At 43.1% G+C, this 20,377-nt stretch overlaps 1 protein-coding gene across 1 annotated transcript in view; it reads right to left on the reverse strand.

The window, feature by feature from the left end:
• LOC104166535 (dynein heavy chain 9, axonemal-like) overlaps positions 1-20,377 on the reverse strand; it is a 69,333-nt gene that overhangs the window by 27,178 nt on the left and 21,778 nt on the right. The window contains 2 exon segments of the mRNA XM_009706498.1: positions 13,709-13,836; positions 17,366-17,514. Coding sequence (XP_009704800.1) covers positions 13,709-13,836; positions 17,366-17,514 — 277 coding nt within the window.

Raw genomic sequence — 20,377 nt, forward strand, 5'->3', positions numbered from 1 at the left:
GAAAGAGCTCAATAAAATAGCAAAAGAAAAATTGTGCATTAAGAATCAGTTTGCTCTTAGACTACAAACCTGACCTTAAGTATTTTCATCTTTAATTGGTAGTTTCTTCCTACATCTGCTTTTGTGGTGTTAGATGGCTGAAAAATAATTGCTTTCACTTGTGTTGACATGACACCAATGATCATTACTTGTCAGTATCACTGCCATCTAGCAGCCATCTTAGGGAATATTTCTAATCTAATGATAATTTAGTGTATTTATATACTATCCTTGTGTGATAGAAGGGATGGAAAAGAGGAATATATGCAGTAAAATATAGGTCGGTACTAAGAATTCATGACTTGATCAAATGAGTATGTCTGCAAAAAAACAGATGGAGATGCTGTGGAGCGGATTCACAGGTTTGAAGGAAATTTTGGAAATTAATTCTCAGCAGTCAGATAACAAAACTTGACAGAACATGACTAATGACAACATATGTGGTCATAATAATCAAATGGTATGTTAACTGATCAATGAACCACCTCCTTTTGCTTGTTTTGAAACCTGCCTCCCATCAATTTCATGGGCTACCTCTAGATCTTATTCAGGAGAAACAGGGGATAATCCAGCCTGTCCATGTTCCTTTGGCTCAGGGCTCCATCCAGTCCCAATATTACCTCCCTAAACCACACTGTACAGTTTACACTGCAGCAGTTTTACATGCTCCTCATTCCATAAAACCCCCCGAAGACACATTTACCCAGCGTACAGCAAGGTAATTCATTGCTTTATTACATTTTTTCTTAGCCAGATTTTGAAGTCTGTGAAAGAGCTGTTGTGCAAGGGTATAAGTCCCTAGCATCTCTGTTTTATTCACAGTTCATGTCTAGGTCTGTGCTGCAGGTAGAAATAGGCAATGGTCTCAAATTCATTACCTTACTTTATGAATGGAGAATGAATTGCTGAAAAGCAAACTTCAAATGGCAAAAAAAGACACCTGAAACATCTTCCTATACACCCTGACTATGACCACAGTACCTTGCCCTGTGTTATTTCCCCACTTTGCGTGATGGAGTACAAGTGACTGAGAGTAGGTACCGGAGGATGAGGGTCTGCAGCAAGACCTGGGCTAAAGCTGCACGTGCAGGAATGTGGGAGCACCAGAGGCTTTTCTCTCTTTGGGAATTCACTTCCAAGCATCTCTGTGTGTTTGTACTTCACAAGGCACAACATATATCACAGAATGCAAGTGTTGCTATAGTAACCATCAGAAATAGCACCACATATATATAAATGAGTACACACTCCACAATGCACTCCCTTTGCTGATAGCAACTGGAGACCCTTCACATTTCTGAAAGTGGCTCTCTCCTTCACACTTTATCACAAATCACCTCCCGGAGCAATGAGAATTTGTTGTTTTTACAAAATCTCATTCTCTTGCAAGATGCTCTCAGAAAACAGTCACTGCTTTTACAATGTATCTGACAGTTAGGCGTTACAGTCCAGAGACAGCTCAACTCTTTAATACCCATTGCACCATGTTAGGATATAAAAAAGGAGAGAGAAGAGGCACTACAGAGAGCCTCTTCCCTTGGCCATCCTTACTGTTAGTGGTAGCATGAGGTTTCATCACATGAGAAGATGCCTCACATGCTCAGGAACAGCTCCATCCTTCCACAGACAGCCCTACTATCATGTGAATACTACTGCAGGACTCAGAGGTGAAAATGGATAAGCACAAACCTTACCACCAACACCTGCTCATATGTCTATGACACCAAGCCATTTCTGAGCAACAAGCTTGCTATTGCTTGATTTGGAAAGAAGGAATCTCAGAGCTCTGGAGGCACCATAGAAGTTTTGCCCTGTTTCTGGCATGTGCTTTCCCCTAGCTGAGAAATTACAGCAGCCAACTTACCAAAGGTGCCCCACTTGGCAGGCAGTGAGGGTTGCATCACGTTTTCACCTATGTGTAATGCTTGGATTTCAGCAGTGGCACCCTGAGTCTTTTTCAGACCTCACTCCATGGTCACACTTGACAAGGAAGAATACATTTGATCCTTGCAGTCAGCACTATCCAAGCCGTCCCTGAAGCTCTTAACCCCCAGCGATCCTCTCCACACACAGTCAGGGGAGAAAATTATAGCACGTAAAAGTATGGTTAATTTGTTATCCTTCAGCCTCACCTCTGAACATGCTATCTGTTCCTCTTGTGTTGCTGGGCCCTATGAAGTTCATTGAAACAATTTCTGCAATAGTAACTGCTAGCTTGTGTCTCTCTCTGGCCTCTTTCTTTTGATCAAATACAACAACAGAGAAATAAGCATCACATGGATCCACTTGTACTTATACAGAATCTGACACAATTTAGAGCTTAGGAAGGCATTTGAATTTGTCCTCATCTCTTCTCCAGCTAATCCAGTGCTTCATCCTTTGCTTGAACCCCACAGTCCAAAGTTGAGATCTGGACCTCAGCCTAAATGCAGCCATTAGTGGTATGGGAAACTGCTGGGATTTGCCAGACCAGAGAGCAAACAAGCATGAACTACAGAAAATCTGGACTAACCTGAACTCCCCAAAGTTTTAAAGACAATTTTGCAGCTTATCTTATCAAATATCACTTCATAAGATACAAAGATGTAAAGGTAGGTAGTGACGAGCAGGTGAAATGCACAGCAAAGGACAACTGCTTGATTAATCTCAAGCAACGAAGGAAAATAAACTTTATTTTCAGGAGGACTCCATTACATTTGTGTTTTAACCCAAAATATGTCCTGAGACAGAGGTTTCCAGAGCAGTTGTATGACAAAACTGGGACTGCAGTAGTTACAAAGCTATTGAAAGCTGGATTCGGATTAATTGCTGGTCTGTAAAGCCGATTTGCAATTGGAAAAAGTTGGGAATGGCTGTTGTGACATGAGACAGGAAGGAAAACAGCTGTCTGAAATCCAATATCTTTCTCCATTAGAGTATTTGTCCAAAAATCATGAAGGAGAACTGGAGGTAGAATGGGTATTTCCCCTTTTACAAATACCTAAGAATGGAAAGATACTGTGGCTGGAAGGAAAATCACTCTCTTCTTTACTGAAGCAGAGGTTTAGTGTCAAATGTTTATGTGTGCCTTGAATGGAAAATATATCTCATGCAGGACAATATATGTCTTTTGCTTGTATCTAGGACTAGTTGTGAAGTGCACAGAAAAAGGCTTTATTGTATTTAGGATGCAGTAAGAAGGGTTCTGCCAATGTCTGAATCTCATACAGTTTTGTTCCAGGAGCTCACTGTTCTTCAATTTAGTACATGAGCCTGACTCAGTGAAGCAACAAAGTATGAAAATGGAAAGATGCTCAAGAATTAAATTAACTTGATCACAAAGAGAGGGAAGTGACATTTTGGCTAATGGATGAAGACTACAATTAAATTGGGAATATCTAATATCTGAACTTTTTCCTGCATCAATTCATTCAGATTTGTATCTGTAAATATGTAAACAAATTTCACTGCTTCTTTGCTATTAGGCTGACAAACATCATTTGGTGATTGTGATGGTCACTGTCTTAGCAAAAAGCTTTCAAGTAGGCTCAGAGAGGGAAACCAAGCAGACATAGTTTATGCTAGCTCATAACTTAGTACTCCCTGGTGTGCAAAGCTCTTTCCTCCCTACACAAGGGAGGCTATATGCATCAAAGAAACCATATTCATGGCTAACTTGGAAGTGGGAAAGCAGATGTCACAGGATCACTGAGGTTGGAGACACCTCTGGTGATCATCTAGTCCTAACCTGCTGCTCAAAACAGGGTCAGGTAGAGCAGGTTATCCAGGACAGTGCTCAGCTGTGTTTTGGCTTTCTCCAAGGATGGAGATTCCACAAACTCTCTGGGCAACTTCTTCCAGTGTTTGACCACCTGCACAGTAAAAAAGATTGTATTTATATTTAAACGGAATTTCCTGTATTTCAAGCTGTCCTCATCACCCGTTGTCCTATCACTAGAAATGACTGGTAAAAGTCCAGACTTTACTCTCTAGCATCAAGTGTTGATAACTGAAAAAATGCCCAAGTCATCTCTTCCTGAGGCTGAACAATTGCCTGCACTGGACACAGCATGCCAGATGTGTCTCACCAGAGCTGAGCAGAGTGAAGGATCACCTCCCTGATCTGTCAGCAACGCCTTTCCTAACGCAGCCCAGGAAACTGGTGACCACCTTTGCGGCAAGGGCACACTATTGGCTCATGTTCAGCTTGTTGCACATCAAGACTCCCAAGTCCTTTTCCTGCAAAGCTGCTTTCCAGGCAATTGGTCTCTGGAGTATACTGGTGCATAGGGTTATTCCTCTTCAGGTGCAGGACTTTTCTTTTTATTGGATACCATGAATTTCCTGCCAGACCAATTCTCCAGCCTGTCCCTGTCTCTCTGAATGGTAGGACACCATTCTGGTCTTACCAATCACTTCTCAACACTTTTACATTATCTGCAAACTTGCTGAGGGTGCACTTTGTCCTAACAGTATAGAACCCAGTCCCAAACTCTGGGGTATACCACTAGTGAGTGGCCTTCAGCTGGACTTCATGCTGATGATGAACCATTGCTAAGCTTAGAGGAGGTGACCTCTGAATATCAATGAGCCCTTCTGGACCCCTCTTATTTCCAGGACTATACCGCATAGGATTCTTCCAAGCAGATCCCTGAAAAGGCCAAAGTCTGCTTTCTCGAAATCCAGGCTTGTGATCTTCCTTTTTGTTCTGTTCCCTCCTCTCAGGATCCTAAACTCCATCATCTCATGATCACTGCAGCCAAGGATGTTCCTGATCTACACATTGTCAACCAGTTTTCCTTGTTTTTGCACATTAGGTCCACAATCCCCTCCTCAGCTCCTCAACCACCTGTGCCAGGACTTGTCGTCAATGCACTCCACTTCTGGATTGCCCATGTCCTGCTGTGTTATCCTACCAGCAGATATTAGGGTGGTTGAAGCCTCAGCATGAGGAACATGGCTTGTGAAAGTGAGGCTTCCTTCAGTTGTCTGAATGCAGCCTCATCTACTCCCCTTTTCTGATCAGGTGGTTTGTAGCAGAAACCCACCACAACATCATCCAGATTGATCTGCCAACTTATCCTGACCCATAATCTCTCAGCTGACTCCTCATCCATCCCCAGGCAGAGATCCAGGCAGTCCTGTTGCTCTACATGCATGGCAGCACTCAGCCACGTGAGCTATCTCAACACATCCCTGGGATCCCAATGAGATTGTAGTCCTACAACTGCATGCGGAAGTGTGATTCCTCCTCTTTGTTCCCCTTGCTGCATGTGAGATGCTGAAGCTGCCCTCAGTAAAGTTGGATGTGACCCCTACCAAAGCAAACAGGAATGTGTGAGAAGACAGGCTTAGGGTTAGGGTTAGGGTACAGAGAAGGCAGAGTTACTGAATGCCTTCTTTGCTTCAGTCTTTATGGCTAAGGCAGGCCCTCAGGAATCCCAGACCCTGGAAATAAGAGAAGAAGCCTGGAGAAAGGGAGACTTTCCCTTGCTTGAGGAGGATACGGTTAAAGATCATTTAAGTGAACCGGACACTCACAAATCCACGGGCTCTGATGGGATGCACTCATGAGTGCTGAAGAAGTTGGCAGACATTATTGTTGGGCCACTCTACATCATCTTTCAAAGTTAATGGAGAATAGGAGAGGTGCCTGAGGACTGGAGGAAAGCCAGTGTCACTCCAGTCTTCAAAAAGGGCAAGAAAGAGGACCCAGGGAACTACAGGCTAGTCAGCCTCACCTGGAAAAGTGATGGAGCAGCTCATTCTGGATGTCATCTTTAAGCATGTGGAGGAAAAGAAGGTTATCAGGAGTAGTCAACATGGATCCACCAAGGGGAAATCATGCTTGACCAATCTGATAGCCTTCTACAATGGCATGACTGGCTGGGTAGATGAGTGGAGGGCAGCGGATGTTACTTTGCCTTCAGCAAAGCTTTTGACACTGTCTCCCATAACGTCCTCACAGGTGAGGTCAGGAAGTATGGACTGAATGAGTGGACAGTGAGGTGGATCCAGAACTGGCAGAACGGCAGAGCCCAGAGGGTTGTGATCAGCAGTGCAGAGTCTGGTTGGAGGCCTGTGGCTTGTGGTGTTCCCCAGGGTCAGTTCTGGGTCTGGTCTTGTTTAATCTATTCATCAACGACCTGGATGAGGGGATGGAGTGTACCCTCAGCAAGTTCACTGATGATACAAAACTGGGAGGAGTGACTGATACACCAGGAATGGCTGCACTGCCATTCAGTGAGACCTGCACAGGCTGGAGAGTTGGGCGGAGACAAATCCGAGGAAGTTCAACAAAGGCAAGTGTAGGGTCCTGCACCTAGGGAGGAATAACCTCATGCACCAGTACAGGCTGGGGGTTGACCAGCTGGAGAGCAGCCTCGCAGAGAAGGACCTGAGAGTCCTGGGGGACAGCAAGTTGCCCATGCAAATCCGAGGAAGTTCAACAAAGGCAAGTGTAGGGTCCTGCACCTAGGGAGGAATAACCTCATGCACCAGTACAGGCTGGGGGTTGACCAGCTGGAGAGCAGCCTCGCAGAGAAGGACCTGAGAGTCCTGGGGGACAGCAAGTTGCCCATGAGCCAGCAATGTGCCCTCATGGCCAAGAAGGCCAATGGTATCTTGGGGTGTATGAGGAAGAGTGTGGCCAGCAAGTCAAGGGAGGTTCTCCTCCCCCTCTACTTGGCCCTGATTAGGCCACACCTGTAGTGCTGTGTCCAGTTCTGGGCTCCCCAGTTCCGACAAGGAACTACTGGAGAGAGTGCAGTGGAGGGCAATGAAGATGATGAGGGGACTGGAGCATCTCCCTGATGAGGAAAGGCTGAGGGCACTGGGTCTGTTCAGCCTGGAGGAGAGCAGACAGAGAGGGGATCTGATCAATGCTTAGAAATACGTTAAGGGCAAGTTTCAAAAGGATGGGGCCAGACTCTTCAGTGGTGCCCAGCAACAGCTTGAGGGTCAATGAGCACAAATTGAAACTCGGGAAGTTGCATCTTAATATGAGGAAGAACTTCTGTATTTTCAGAGTGGCAGAGCACTGGCACAGACTGCCCAGAGAGGTTGTGGAGTTTGCTTCTCTGGAGATATTCAAAACTTGCCTGGACGCAATCCTATGCAACTTGCTGTAGGTGACCCTGCTTTGGTAGGGGGGTTGGATGAGATGGTCTCTAGAGGTCCCTTCCAACTCTGATGATTCTGTGATTCGATATGTTTACCACAATTCTTTACTTATTTTGTCCTTCAAAGCTTGTTCTGAAACTTTGCATACATTTGAGTTTAGACTAATTTGTTTGCTCCAATAATTTCCCAATGTTTTAATTACAGATGCTAAAGAATCTGTTAATTGCTAGTCAGATGGTACCCTCTGATTTGACAGATTCATCACAAAGACTTGCAACGGTCTTGCAGTTTCTTTTACTGGAGTTTTAATATTTCCCGATACAGATTATCTGGCCCTCTGAGTTAAGCACATTATGTTCTTAGATCTGATCTTACTCCTATTCTTAATAAATCTTGTTTTCAAGAAAAGTTAGTTTGTGTGGGTGTTTCAAACAGCCAGCCCTCAAGGACAGCATGTCTTTCAACCTTAGAAGAGAGCCGACACTGAGGCTCTCACAGCCTCAGTGATATTCCAGGAAGAAACCAGGGAATCACAGTGAGAAACTTGAGAAGACACTGTGACTGGAACAGCACAGCCCTGTCTGCTGGGCCTGCTGGCAGCAGAATTCATCTTCCAACACAGCTGCACAATGGGAGGTGAGAGGTTATTCAACTATGTGTGGGTTTTCTTACACAAGGTGGAAAGATCTTCATCAGAAGAAGCTTCCATCCAATGTCAGCTGCAGAGGGCAGCTGCACCCTCAGACCACCTCCTAGCTGTGGTACCTAGCTACTTCCTACCTCCAAGGCTGCAGAACTTGCCATGAGTAACAAACTGGCAATTAGCTCTATCTCTACTTTCAAATTGAATGCTACTCCTTCAAATGAATGGAAGCCTACAGAGAGGAAGGAGGTGCCTGGTGTCTGTGTGAAACTTCGTGTGTGTGCAAGACCAAGCTCCTAGTGCCTTGTGTTCCTCTGCCATCCTGTCTTAGGACAAAGTTCTAGTTTGGACAACTTCTCCATCAGGCCTCAACAGACAGTTGGGGAGGTGGGTAACACAGAGGAACCAACAGAAGGCCCAAAAGACGATGGTTGTCCACCTTGGAGAGCCCCAAGAGATGTTGCTACAGTGCTGAGATACTGGCATCACATGACAGTATGATTTAGTTTGGATCTGCATAGATCACACTTCTATCAGGGTTCCAACTGCTGCAGCTGCTGGGCATTCCTCACATATTTCTGAGACACCCAAGGCAGAGAATAGGCTTGAACTGAACTAGAATGTTCAGTCCAACTGCCAAATCTCCTACTGCTTAAATGTGCATTTTGTGCAATGTCCAGGACCTCCAGGTTTCTGCACTTAAACTGCTAGAGACGCTCCTTGTAAGAACGCCTGTGCTGCGCTCTGCCCATCCACCTCTCAGAAAAGTGCTCGTGTGAACCTACATGATGGGAAGTGCTTTTCACTCCCTACCAGAGCTGGTTATTCCCTTCCAAATGAGATACCACAAGCCTTTGTGAAATGAGCTACTTTCCATGAGTCAAATACTCAAACGTAACTCCAACTCAGATCTGGAAAAAAAAGAAGAAAGTTTGTTTGCTCGGTGCAAAAGGAATATATAGCATTTGAAAACTCTTGAAAAGCAAATCTGTTTTCTGATTTAATGACCTGTAGAGTATCCCACAGCTTGTGACTTGACAGAATCTGCTTTTCTCCCAACCTCATCAATGAGAATACAAAAACTACTAAAATTTTTCTTCTGACCTGAGAGAAAATTTAAGGCAGGGGGGATGAGCTACTAGTATGTGCATTTGTTTCCATTTGCATTTTTTCTGATGTTCTTTGTGGATTTTCAGATTGCCAAAGCAGCAGGATTACATATTTGACAAAACCTGCTACAAAAGAAACTTCTGGTTCTTCTCTTTGTCTCAATTTCTTTCTAATGGAAATTAAGACCATTTGAACGTTCAGGTGTGACCTAACCAAAGACCAAGCCTTTGCAGGCTACTGCCTGCTGGGGACCAGCAGAGAGCTATGACCCATGTAGAGCACAATAAAGCTGGCCAAGAGGTTTCTGGCACATCTTTTCTTAGGCAGAAGATGTCAATTTGTCAAAGCTGAAACCTACGTGCCAAAGACTGGCTTCTGTAAGTTCCTTTTATTCTGTTTCCTTTTTCTTTTTTTTTTTTTTTTAAAAAAGTTTTCTGGAATAAAACAGTCTGCACTGGTATTTGCAGCATAAAAAAAAATAATCTTGCTATTTTCTCCCCAAAAAACCCCTTTTTGCTAAGAAGTCGAAGTTAATGAGGGCAAAAATAAAGATTCAAAAAATAAGAACAAAAAGACACCAAAATACAAGAAATGCTGACTGATGCAGAAGAGGGAAACTGGTCATGTAGGAGCTGTGATTCCTGGAGGTGTTTTGTGCACTTGACTCCCATTTATGGAACTTAAACACTTTTAGGAGTGGGGCTGGTCAGCAGCCACACACCTTCCTCAGGTTCCCTCGCATGCCTCAGCCCTCCCAGCCTATTGCTACAGATATGACTGCTGCTACCCAGGCTGAATACAGACTTAAAAACTGCTCTCAGAGTTTGAGTATCCACTTCTGCTGCTGCTTCTATCTTGTAACGATCAATCAACATGTTAGCCAGGTATGGTATAGTAGCTGCACAGCCACTGTTGGCAGTTCTATCTGGAAACATGCTGCTGAGGGTCACCAAAAGAATGAGCCTTGATTTGACCTGCTCTGTAAGCTGCATTACAGCTACCAAGAAGCATTTGTGCAGCCTTTTCCTTAATTCTTCTACTATAGCCTAAACAACATAGTTACAAAAAGAGCTTACATAAAAGGCAGGTCCAAATCCTCCTGGGAATGAAAAGGGTCTTGAGAAAAATGTGATTTTTGATAATACAAAAATCTAAATCTAGGTAAAATTTTCTTCCATCTTTCAAAATGTTATTTCATCATTGTCTTACCTCCACAGCAGACCCCTTTCCACCAGTCATTACTAACACTTCAAACTACATTTGACAGATGACATTGAAAGCTCAATGTCAAGTGCTTAGAAGGTGTACCCACCTAAAGTGAAAGTATTAGATCCAAATTCTGTGTCCTTATTATGGCCAGAAAAATCCGGTTTAAAACACTGCAGCCCTATGAACTGTTTCTAAGGAGACCCAGAGGCTGAATCTAATACTAAATGGATTTTTGTGGGGTTCAGAGATCAGTCTCAGTTCTTCAATGCCAACAATTCAGAAAAGAGCAGCTGCTGGTCTTGTGCTAGGGTTTGTCTCTGCAGCCCTCAAGTTTAACAAGTTCTCCTTCAGACAACTGCACTTTTGCCATAGGGGACTCCTATCTTGCAGTTGGACCATCTATATTTATAGAGAATAATTTTATCCATGGACTTCATTCTCTCATCACCTGTGTCATCAAACAGTACCAGTGTGGGTACTGTGATGGCAAGGGGTAGGTGCTCAGGAAAGCTGAAGCTATAAGACAGGTACAACACTGATACTAGAGGAGCAGGAACCTGCACTGGTCAGGCTCTGCTAGTGTGAGAGTGATTTTCTTTCCATGGGAATGAATAATTGGGTGGTTTTCTGTTGTCCTCTCTTATAAAATTAGTCATTCATGATACTCTTCATTTTCAGAGTGAGTTGAAAAACTTTCATGTTCCCAGGGGAGACATAGATGCTGTTTTCTTTATTTTACCTCCTGTAATGTCAGAAGGAAACGTTGGCTAGTCAATACAATTGAGAAGGAATTGGTCCCAGGACAGCCGCCCTTCCCAAAACAACAGTGATACTGCTTCTGTAATCCAATAAGGACTTCCTAACTGTTTCAATATCCCTTAACAACCAATTCCTACAAACCTAATTCCCCAACTCGTTATTGCTCAAAGTACTTGACTATCATTATTTCTGGTTCCAATCAAGGATCAGTAATGAACTACATGCGTAAAAGATCACCACAGAGGTGATCATATCAAGTGTTTGTCTTGGTAAACGCAAATGAGTTGATATCAGACAGCAAATTCAGTGGACAGAAGGAGAGTTCTACTCCACGTGAGCTGAGCAGGTTTTCCACAACAACAGTTGTTAACATAGCAAAATCCAGAAGTGAACCTAACAGTTGCTTTTTGTCTGCTCAAAAGCAATGGGAAGCCTGAGTATAACTGTCTCTTGGGTGGGATACAGCCTCCAAATAATGAGTTTGATCTGGGTAAAATTACTCTGACTGCCTCTTGAGATCTGCTCTGTCCTCTCTTTTATTTTTAATACGATGATCCACAAATCTTGAGATGCTTTTGTAAATTGAGTTGTTTATGTTATTCCAGATCCTGTGCAACTGATCTACAAATAGTTCTAAAACCGTTTGCAAGATATTTGTCATCGAAAGCCTTGCAGGAAAGATCTTGCCAAATAAACTACCATATGGCAAATATTTGCTATGATCCACCTATGACTGAAATGACAGGAGAATCCTTTGTGGGACTGCTACCCACTGACTCCTGCTATGATGAGTTTGGATACTGATTTTACCTGTATCTGGAGAAGTCAGAGTTTCAGCCTTGTGAAAATGGTTTGTCCAGTCTCGTAAAAAATAGTTTTTCCAGAGGGTGATTTCATTTCAGGTGTATGTCCACTGACCATAAAAGAGTTTTGTTTGACTAGGGGAGTCTTGTCTGTCAATGCAGGGGACACATGTCTAGTCTCTTAGGCTGTTCTCCCCCTTTCTCGTTTTACATGAAGCTCCAGCCCTTGGGAGGAGATGGGAACACAAAGCAAGACAGAGAGACAGGTTCTGGAGCCAAGCAGCTTGGCCAATCCGGGTGACAATTAAGTTCCATTACTTTGTTGTCACTCTAAGTGCCTAACCAAGGCACTAAGTGCAGAAACTGGAGAGAAATTATACTGTCTGCCTCAAACATCCACTGAGTGTTTCCAAGTCTGTCCCGAGAGTGAAGTGCCACCAAGGCATGACTCTAGCTCCTAGTGTGGCCTTCATTGCCTGGATTGCTCAGAAGGTCTATGACTATAAAAAAAAAAAAAAGGAAGAAAGAGCTCTGACCTCTGTGTTGAATCAGTCTTGCCTATATTGCTTTATTCCAAACCGAGCACAACACAGAACTAAGATATTTACATGTCTAAAGTTTCATAATTTTTGTGACTGTACCTAAGAAAATCCCAGATGACTGACTGACACTGAAGAGACCCAACACTGGCACCAGGCACCTTGCCCTAATGGCCACTGCTGTGACCGCTGAGTTTGCCTCATGCAGTTTGCCTCAAAACCTGCTAGCAGCCAGTTGAATTAAGCTCCTCTCTAAGCTCATGGGAGAACCTGTCTCCTCTGTGCCACCAGAGATAGTCACACTTGGCAGGTGTTGTTGGTACACCAGTTAGCCCAACCATCAAAATCAGTCTTTCGTATAAATCTCACTTCTGCAGCTCTTCAGATTTAACCTTCAGTGTCTGCTGAGACCTCTTACTGATTGCTCTGACCACCAGAGAAGACGTGAACAGACTAAATAGAAATACTTCAGGCCCACAGTACTCATCTGCTAGCACTGACACAATAGACATGGAAGCTGACATTGCTAACAGATCCTTTACAGGATCTAACCATCATTGTAGAAAAGAACTCTTCACTTGGCATTACTGTATGGAATATGTCTCAAAAAACTGCATATTTTCTTCCTCATCAGCTAAAAGGCAGATACCAGTATTGCAATCATCTGTATTAAAAGGTCTTGAAAATCTCAGCATTGTCTACCTCAGAGGAAGCTTGTAAAAAAAGCAAAAATTAAGATCAAAATATCAATGGCACTTAATTTAAATCCAAAATCAGGCCTGTAGGCTCAGATCAGGACTCAAAGCTTTATCTTAATCTAATTTTATCCAAACAGTTCAGTGATAACAAGTGTTTGTAAAATCCACATCAAGGAAACCAGAGGGGTTCCCAAGACCTGTAATGAGAGCTGGCAACACTGAGTCTGCATATTAGTAAACCCAGGCACTCACTGAGTAAGTCGCTCCAGAAAGCACTTGACAAAGACAGAGCTCCCCTTCCACCCCAAAAAGGCATTGAAACATTTTGCTGAGTTGTTATAAGAGCTTCAAATATTTACCTGTTTTGGGATGCATAAAGGAATTGGCACCACTGCAGATAGCCTCTGCCTTTCCTACGGTAGTGTGCATGTTCTCATAGCTCATTTAAATACATGGTAAATTTTGAGCAGTAGAAAGAGAACTAGTCTAACAGCTCTTAAGAACAAAGCTCTTTATTTGTTCATGAAGCAAATAAAAGCACAGGAAAGTGTAGCACAACCTTCCGTCAGAGGAATCCCTACAAGTACACACCCTACAGAAGGCTCAAACAGCAAGAAAACCAAAACAACAATGCCTGATAAAAGCTATAGATATCAGCAAGAAACAATGGGAAGGTGACTGCTTTGGACACACAGACAACACCTTGTCCCATCTGCCATCAGATAAGAATGACAGACTGCCCTCGCTAAGGTGATCAGCACCAGGTAACCTGGGAGAATGGCAGGATTGTTTCCAAAGTCACCGTACCTGAAGGATGACCCAGTGACCCTCCTTCGCAGCCAGATCTAGAGCTTGTTCAGCAACTACCTCTTGACCTTGTCCAAGGGAAACATTGTGGAAATTCCTGTTGTTAAATGTATAACCAAGTTTCTTCCCTAAAAGAAAAAAAAAAGAGCAACGTTCAGCACTTTTACTTGGGACGGCATGCAGCACAGCTGAGCTCACACAGTAGCAGTGAGGCAGAGTTCAGTCTTATCAAAAACCCTCACAGAAGAGCTATCGCACTTCTTATAATAGTTATCTCGTCTCTCACACACTCCTTACCAAAGCACTGAAAACAGCAATGGCTTCTTTCAAACTACTTTTAATTACAGAGCAGCATCAACGCAAAGATACATTGTTACAAAGTGCCTCTTGTTTAAAGAACATTATACCTTTGCAACCTTGTGTGAAAACATATTTTACAGTGATAGAAAATTAAAATAATTTCTTGCTGATTAAACAGGCTTTGAACAAGACATCATTCAGTGCAGAAATGCACCCTGCGATGAATGCTAGAACCAACAGTAAGGTTAGGAACCCATTCAGTTTTGAGAAGGCAGCTGAAATGAAATCCGTGTGAGCTTCCTGTGGCCTTGACCAAGACCTGACAGGTTTCTCAGATCTAGAGATCAGTCAGCGCTTCGGATTTCTCATGGATCATCATGGGCTTTGGCAGGTGTGGAGTTTTCTCTGGGTGCACCACAATGGGTGTGGAAGGCCCATGACCAGTGGACTGCAGCAGAGTCCATGGGAAGGAGTGCTCCAGGAGCCACTCCAGACCACCTCCTACATCCCTCTCTGCATGGTGCAGGGTGGGAATCCCAAAACCCATGTCATTTACTATCCTGCTCTGGAGGAAGGATGGCAGCTATTTAGTGTTTCTTCATTTAGTCTGTGATAATCCTTCAGACTCCCCTGATTTCTCTGTAGCCCCTCAGTGACTCAGACCCTTTAAGTGATCATGGCTAAAGACCTCCTGTTTAGTTTCCTGAATCTGTTTGTCATCCAAAGACAGAGGACACCAGTCGCTCCTTGTCTCACAGGAGAAGCAACTGCCCAGAGCAAGCTATCTCTGCCATGTGCTCCTCAGAAGATGTGCTGCTGGAGAGAAACAGCCCAACAAACATCCACACTGGCTCCACACATCATAGTAGGATGCATTCAGCTCAGCTGGGGAGTCACTACACATGTCCCCACCTGCTGATCCCTTTGGATTGCCTACACTTATCTCTGCAAGCAGATTTGCCTTCATGCAGACAGTGCATGCTTAATTCCTGATTTCTGCTAAAAGCAGGTAAGTTTTATAGTAAAATAAGGAAAAGATTTGTCTTACAGTACTTAGGATTCAGCTCTTGGTACCAGACTGGAAACAGATGGTCATAAGTAAAACAAACATCCAAACTCTTCCAGTTGCTCAAGCTCTCTGCTTAGCCTTACTACAGCAAGCCTGTATACAGCTCTCCCTAAGGATACAGCTCTCCCTGTATTTGAGAGTTTCCTGTTTTCTTTCTCATGATCTCTGGTGGCTGCCACCTTTGAGAGCTGCTAATCTCCTCTTCTGCCTTCAAGACTCACCCTCTCAAGAAGTGACGGGGCAAATTTACAGAAGGCAGGGCACTACCCCAAACCCAGAAGATTAATACTGAAATTAATACCAGTTGTTATTTCCACTTCACAGATGGGAACAGGACTGCAGAGGGATACACAGTGAGCCTCTGCTGGCTGCCTCACCAAAGACGATACCAGTCTTCCTCCTTCCTTGCTGACATGGAGGGGAGAGGGGAAGATGCAGTTAGGCTTCCCCAGGGAGGTGGGGAAGCTTTCCAAACCCAATAGTGTTTGCTGCAGGGTCCTCCCCACGTTGCCAAGGAAAGGTCTCATGAGTTGGCAGCATCTGGAAGAAGCTATCTTCCGTTCACAAGAATTATCTAGCCAGACATACACTTTAATAAAACCTAACGAAGGGCAAAGAAAATACCAAATAATTAATCCAATCCAAACCCCAGCAAGGCAGACTTTAAGGCCAGTGCAGCTGCATTGAAGGAATGGTTTTATTTCATTAGATTTTTTTTCCCTTTTACTTGCTGTAACTTTTCTGGCTGACTAACTCCAGGTGCTCAACTACACTCATCTTTACAATTCCAATTAAACTATTCATGGTTGGATTTTTAGCGCTTCATTTCCCATACAACAAAATAACACAGTGAGAGACAGGATCACCAACGTGGCTCCAAAGGGAAGCCACGCACATGATAGAACCTTCCTCACAGGAATTCCCTTCAATTCACAATGATGAAATCTGGTGTCAGGGCAGACAGAGCATGAAACACAATGCAAAGTCCAGGAACTCCCCTCACCAGAGAACTGCAATCTGGTCTGTGGCTCAGACTACGCTGGGCTCTAACATCTCTGCAAACAGCTTGTGGGAATGTGGTTAAAGACTGACTCAAGCAGTATTTTGGGATGACCCAGAAAGTGAGTCATAGAAACGAAAAGAAATCCACAGGTCACTGTTCTTCCACCACTCGCCTGGATGATGACTTAGTTCAGTGTTACTGGTTTCTCTGCTAAGGCTGCCAGCCTTTATGATGTTTAGTCTGGAGACCTGCTGAAAACCACCCAGCAGCTCTACTATGGTAGTCTGATAGGTAGTTCATATGGTTTAAATATACTGTACACCATACTGCCAAGAGCATTGGGGCTTGACCACGAGTCATGGTCTTGGAGATGTGTGGAGGGTATTACGAGAAGGAGAAAAGACATCTGATGAGCAGAATGGTAATCTGGAGCAACCCTAAAGCAGTATCCAAAGGCATCTGACCCCTCGGTTCCAGAGGGATGGAAGTCCTCTGTGTAACAGTCTCGAAAGGAGCGACCACAGTTACCTCTGTTCAAGAGTCAGAAGTGACCCCATTTCCAGACCGACTGTAATTGCCATGTTCAGGCTGAAAATGGTAATTCTTCCACAGTGGAGCTGAGACCCAGAGCAAATTCTGCACATTGGTGGCTTTAGAGCACAGGCACTGACTACAGCAGTCGGTTCACAAAGGAAATCTCTGCCTTCTCAAATAAGGCACCTTAGAGAAGACCTTTCGGTTCTGGAGCCAGCTGACAGAACATCTGACCATCCATACTAAAATGAACTCAGGAAGGATGGGATTATAAACGGGAAACTCTGCCACAAACCAGGAGGCTGTTATAGGGAGTTGTTGCTTATTTTTAGCTACCATAGAATCATAGAATACCAGGTTGGAAGGGACCTCAAGGATCATCTGGTCCAACCTTTCTTGGCAAAAACCAAACTAACTGACAACATATTAAGTATCTCTGACATAAATTATAGGTTGTATACAAGACCAACTCAGAAATAGTTGCAGTGTGAACCACACTGGAAATCCAGGCAATACAGGAAAAAGAGAAGTTTAAATTAAAATTTAGATAAAAATCCAAAAACCTTAAAGAAAAAAAAAGAAAAAAAAATCACATCCTCCTCTCACAATTATCTATTTTTAACAGGTTACTCCATTATCTACAAAGAGATGAGGAAAAAAAAAAAAACCAGAATAAAAATGTCTTGCCAAGATAATCACGCAGAAGATAAAAAGCAATGCTGTGGTATGCCTAGGGACATGATTTATTTACCTTGTTTCTCCACATCCTTCAGTGGGTCGACTCCTGGGGACAGGATAAAAAACATTGGTGTTGCAGGTCCTGATTCCTCAAAGGTTGTTGCAAAATCCAGGGATCTCCCTACCACATATTTACTGCCAAGCTTTTCTTCTACAAAATCTCTGCCAGAAAGAAAAAAGTTTTGCCAGTCTACCCTTGTTCAGAAAAGACAGATTCTCCTGCAAATAGTCAATTAATTAGTTTTCATTTTACTGATTCAAATGGATTAGAAACTAAACAAAAAAAATAGGCATGAAATTATTTTAGAGAGGATCTGCAGGTTGGGCTTCTGGAGTTATCACTCAGTAGCAATATTTGGCAATTTTTACAGGGGTAAAATGACACATAGTACGCCAATATCTCACAAATGAAAGGAAGTGAGAAGGGAAAGCAGTGGGATGTACCAGCCCAATGCTGTATTCAGAAGTTCAATAAAAGGACAGGCTTGATCCTGACAAAGGTATCTCAGGAGAGAAGAAATAAGTTGATGTATAGAAAACTGCCATGTACTTTGTGATACATACGGGCTTTGACAGGAAACAGCATTCCTTTACGTTTATCACCAAAAGTCACAAAAAGTCCAGATAATTTACAAAATTACTTTGTTCTGGAAAGATAAAAGGGAGGAGTTCTAAAAATATCTAGCATTTCTAGCTTAACCTCTGCATGACAGTCACAAGGAAAACTACAGCTGAGTGAAGAGGAAAAAATTCAGCTCCACAGCAGCTTCCTGAACAGAATACAGCACATGGAGAACATCCAGGCTGAATTTCCCCCCAGTGAGCTTCCAAAATCACTGCTTTAGAAAAAGAAGATACAGTGAACATTGATTCAAAAGTAGGAATATTATATTCAAACCCAAGGAATGAGTAGTTACTCTTCTAGTGTAGATACACGACTCAGGCCTCTGGAAACCTCAGTACCACAGGGAAGAAAAACATTGACCAGTTTTCACCTGGTAGATGGTACTAAAATAAGGCAGCCAAATTCTTTCTAAGAGAATTGAGAGTCTTCTTCAAGGACTAGCGAAAGGCAGTTGGAATAGAAATGCCTAAGAGATTACAAAAGAAAAAGCTTCCACTTTCTTCGTACCTCTTGCAAGTAGGTTTTCCTGTTCTGGGTCAAGATTTGCTAAAGAGCTGCTGGAAAGCTTCAGTCCACAAATTTTTAAAAAGTCCATCAGATATGAAATCACAACATTCTTGTTTTACATCAAGTCTCAGCTCTACGAAATGATGCTTTGGAGATTTAGAAACACAACCAATGCGATTTGGAGGTTTCGAAATGGACCACATGTGCAGGAAAGGAAGGTCTGCCCTTAGAGACAGGACTGGAAGAATGCATACGCTTGGTGCTTCTGAAATTAAGTCTTCGTAGGGGTAGTTCACAGTATAAGCAGTAGGATTTGAGAAATCATCCCAGAACAAAAAGCAAAAACACCCTGCTAGACAAATGACTGGCTTACAGTTTTTCTAGGTTATATGAAGTCACAGTTGCCTAAGATCTTTTATCTGAAGAGTCCATGTAAGTCTTATAACCATGGCTGGAGGTACCAGCTACCAGAGTCCTTAGTCCTTCCACATTGTTTCAAAGGTCTGTCCCTCAAGGCAGAAGTACCAACACTTTTGGAAGGACTTCACCATGATCAAGTTATACCTTGCTAGTAGCTCCTGGACTTATCTGACCTCATTGTGGATGTGAAAGCATGGGAGCACAAGGAGTTGCAAGAAGTTCCTTGCTGATATTCTTCAATAAGATTGAAGGATGAAATAAGTATTTACACAGGAAAATCCCTCTTAAGGAAATTATGGTTATTGGTGATGGACAATAAAGCACTGCCCCTATCTAAGCTCTAAGGAGTGAGTCAGGGTAAGAGTGGTTTCTCCTGATGGGTCCTTAGGCCTAAGGAATAAAATAACCTGTGTAAATATCTCCAGGGATCTGCTACAATGAGTAGCTGAAAAACCTAACTTCCAAGACAGGGAAATGCAAGAAGCTTGTACAGGGGTGGATCATTTTAGATACCAAAGAGTTTCCTAGACCATCTTCATGGAGCTAGCACATATGATATGGGATATAAAGGGTCTTGCACCTTTCTGAACAGCAGCTGGAAATGAGGTAGGGATATTCTAGGGGTTCTAAAACACCCCTAGCCACCTGTGTTTAGGCTATCAAATTATTCCTTAACTCCTAAAATGCACTCAAGTACTTGTCAAGACTCTCAGAGAGACAGGAAGGTTAGGATTAGTAGTCATGTCCATTGATCATCAGTGAAGTATTTAATGTTAGCAGATTTATCTGATGTACTGAAGGAAGAGATCTGCAAGTTGAGAAATGTAGAACAACTTGTGGGATCCAACGACATTTCAGGTATCTAAAACTCAAAGAATTTCTTCATGATCTTGAAACAACGCTGGCTAAAGTAGGGATGTTGAGGTTGAAGTTCTCATGGTCAGAGTATGCAGCTCCCCAGTACTCTACAAGATCTCCTACTTTTTGAAGGGTCACAGACACCACACAACTTTGACAGTGCTTAGGAAAACAAGACACCAGATGATCATTAGCCTTCTGTGTGGTGGGTATCAGGAACGCTGACTGCATTAAGCTCAAACAAAAGATGGCTTTTCCTTCCTACATCAGACTACTAGACTTCACTGACTGACATGAGAAGGACAGATGAACAGACTCATGTATGTTCCAGACAGGTGGATCTCTTAGGAACAGCAAATGTCTTCGCTAAGGGAACAGTATCTTTCTTATCCAGACTGCTGACTGAAGAAAGGTTTGAGGAGCATGATACAGTCAAGGAGGAAACAAGAAGACAAACACATTTTGATTGTCATTGTTACTACTAATAATTTCACATTTGTTTTTGGGGTATGAGATGTCCCAAATAAAAGATCTTCTTAAGCCTTTTGGGCCTATTGTCTGACTAGCCTGTATTTCAAGAAGAATTTTAGTCACAAACATCTACAAAGTCTTGAG

Source organism: Cariama cristata, unplaced genomic scaffold (genome assembly GCF_000690535.1).
Source record: "Cariama cristata isolate BGI_N322 unplaced genomic scaffold, ASM69053v1 scaffold4878, whole genome shotgun sequence".
Classification (NCBI taxonomy): domain Eukaryota; kingdom Metazoa; phylum Chordata; class Aves; order Cariamiformes; family Cariamidae; genus Cariama; species Cariama cristata.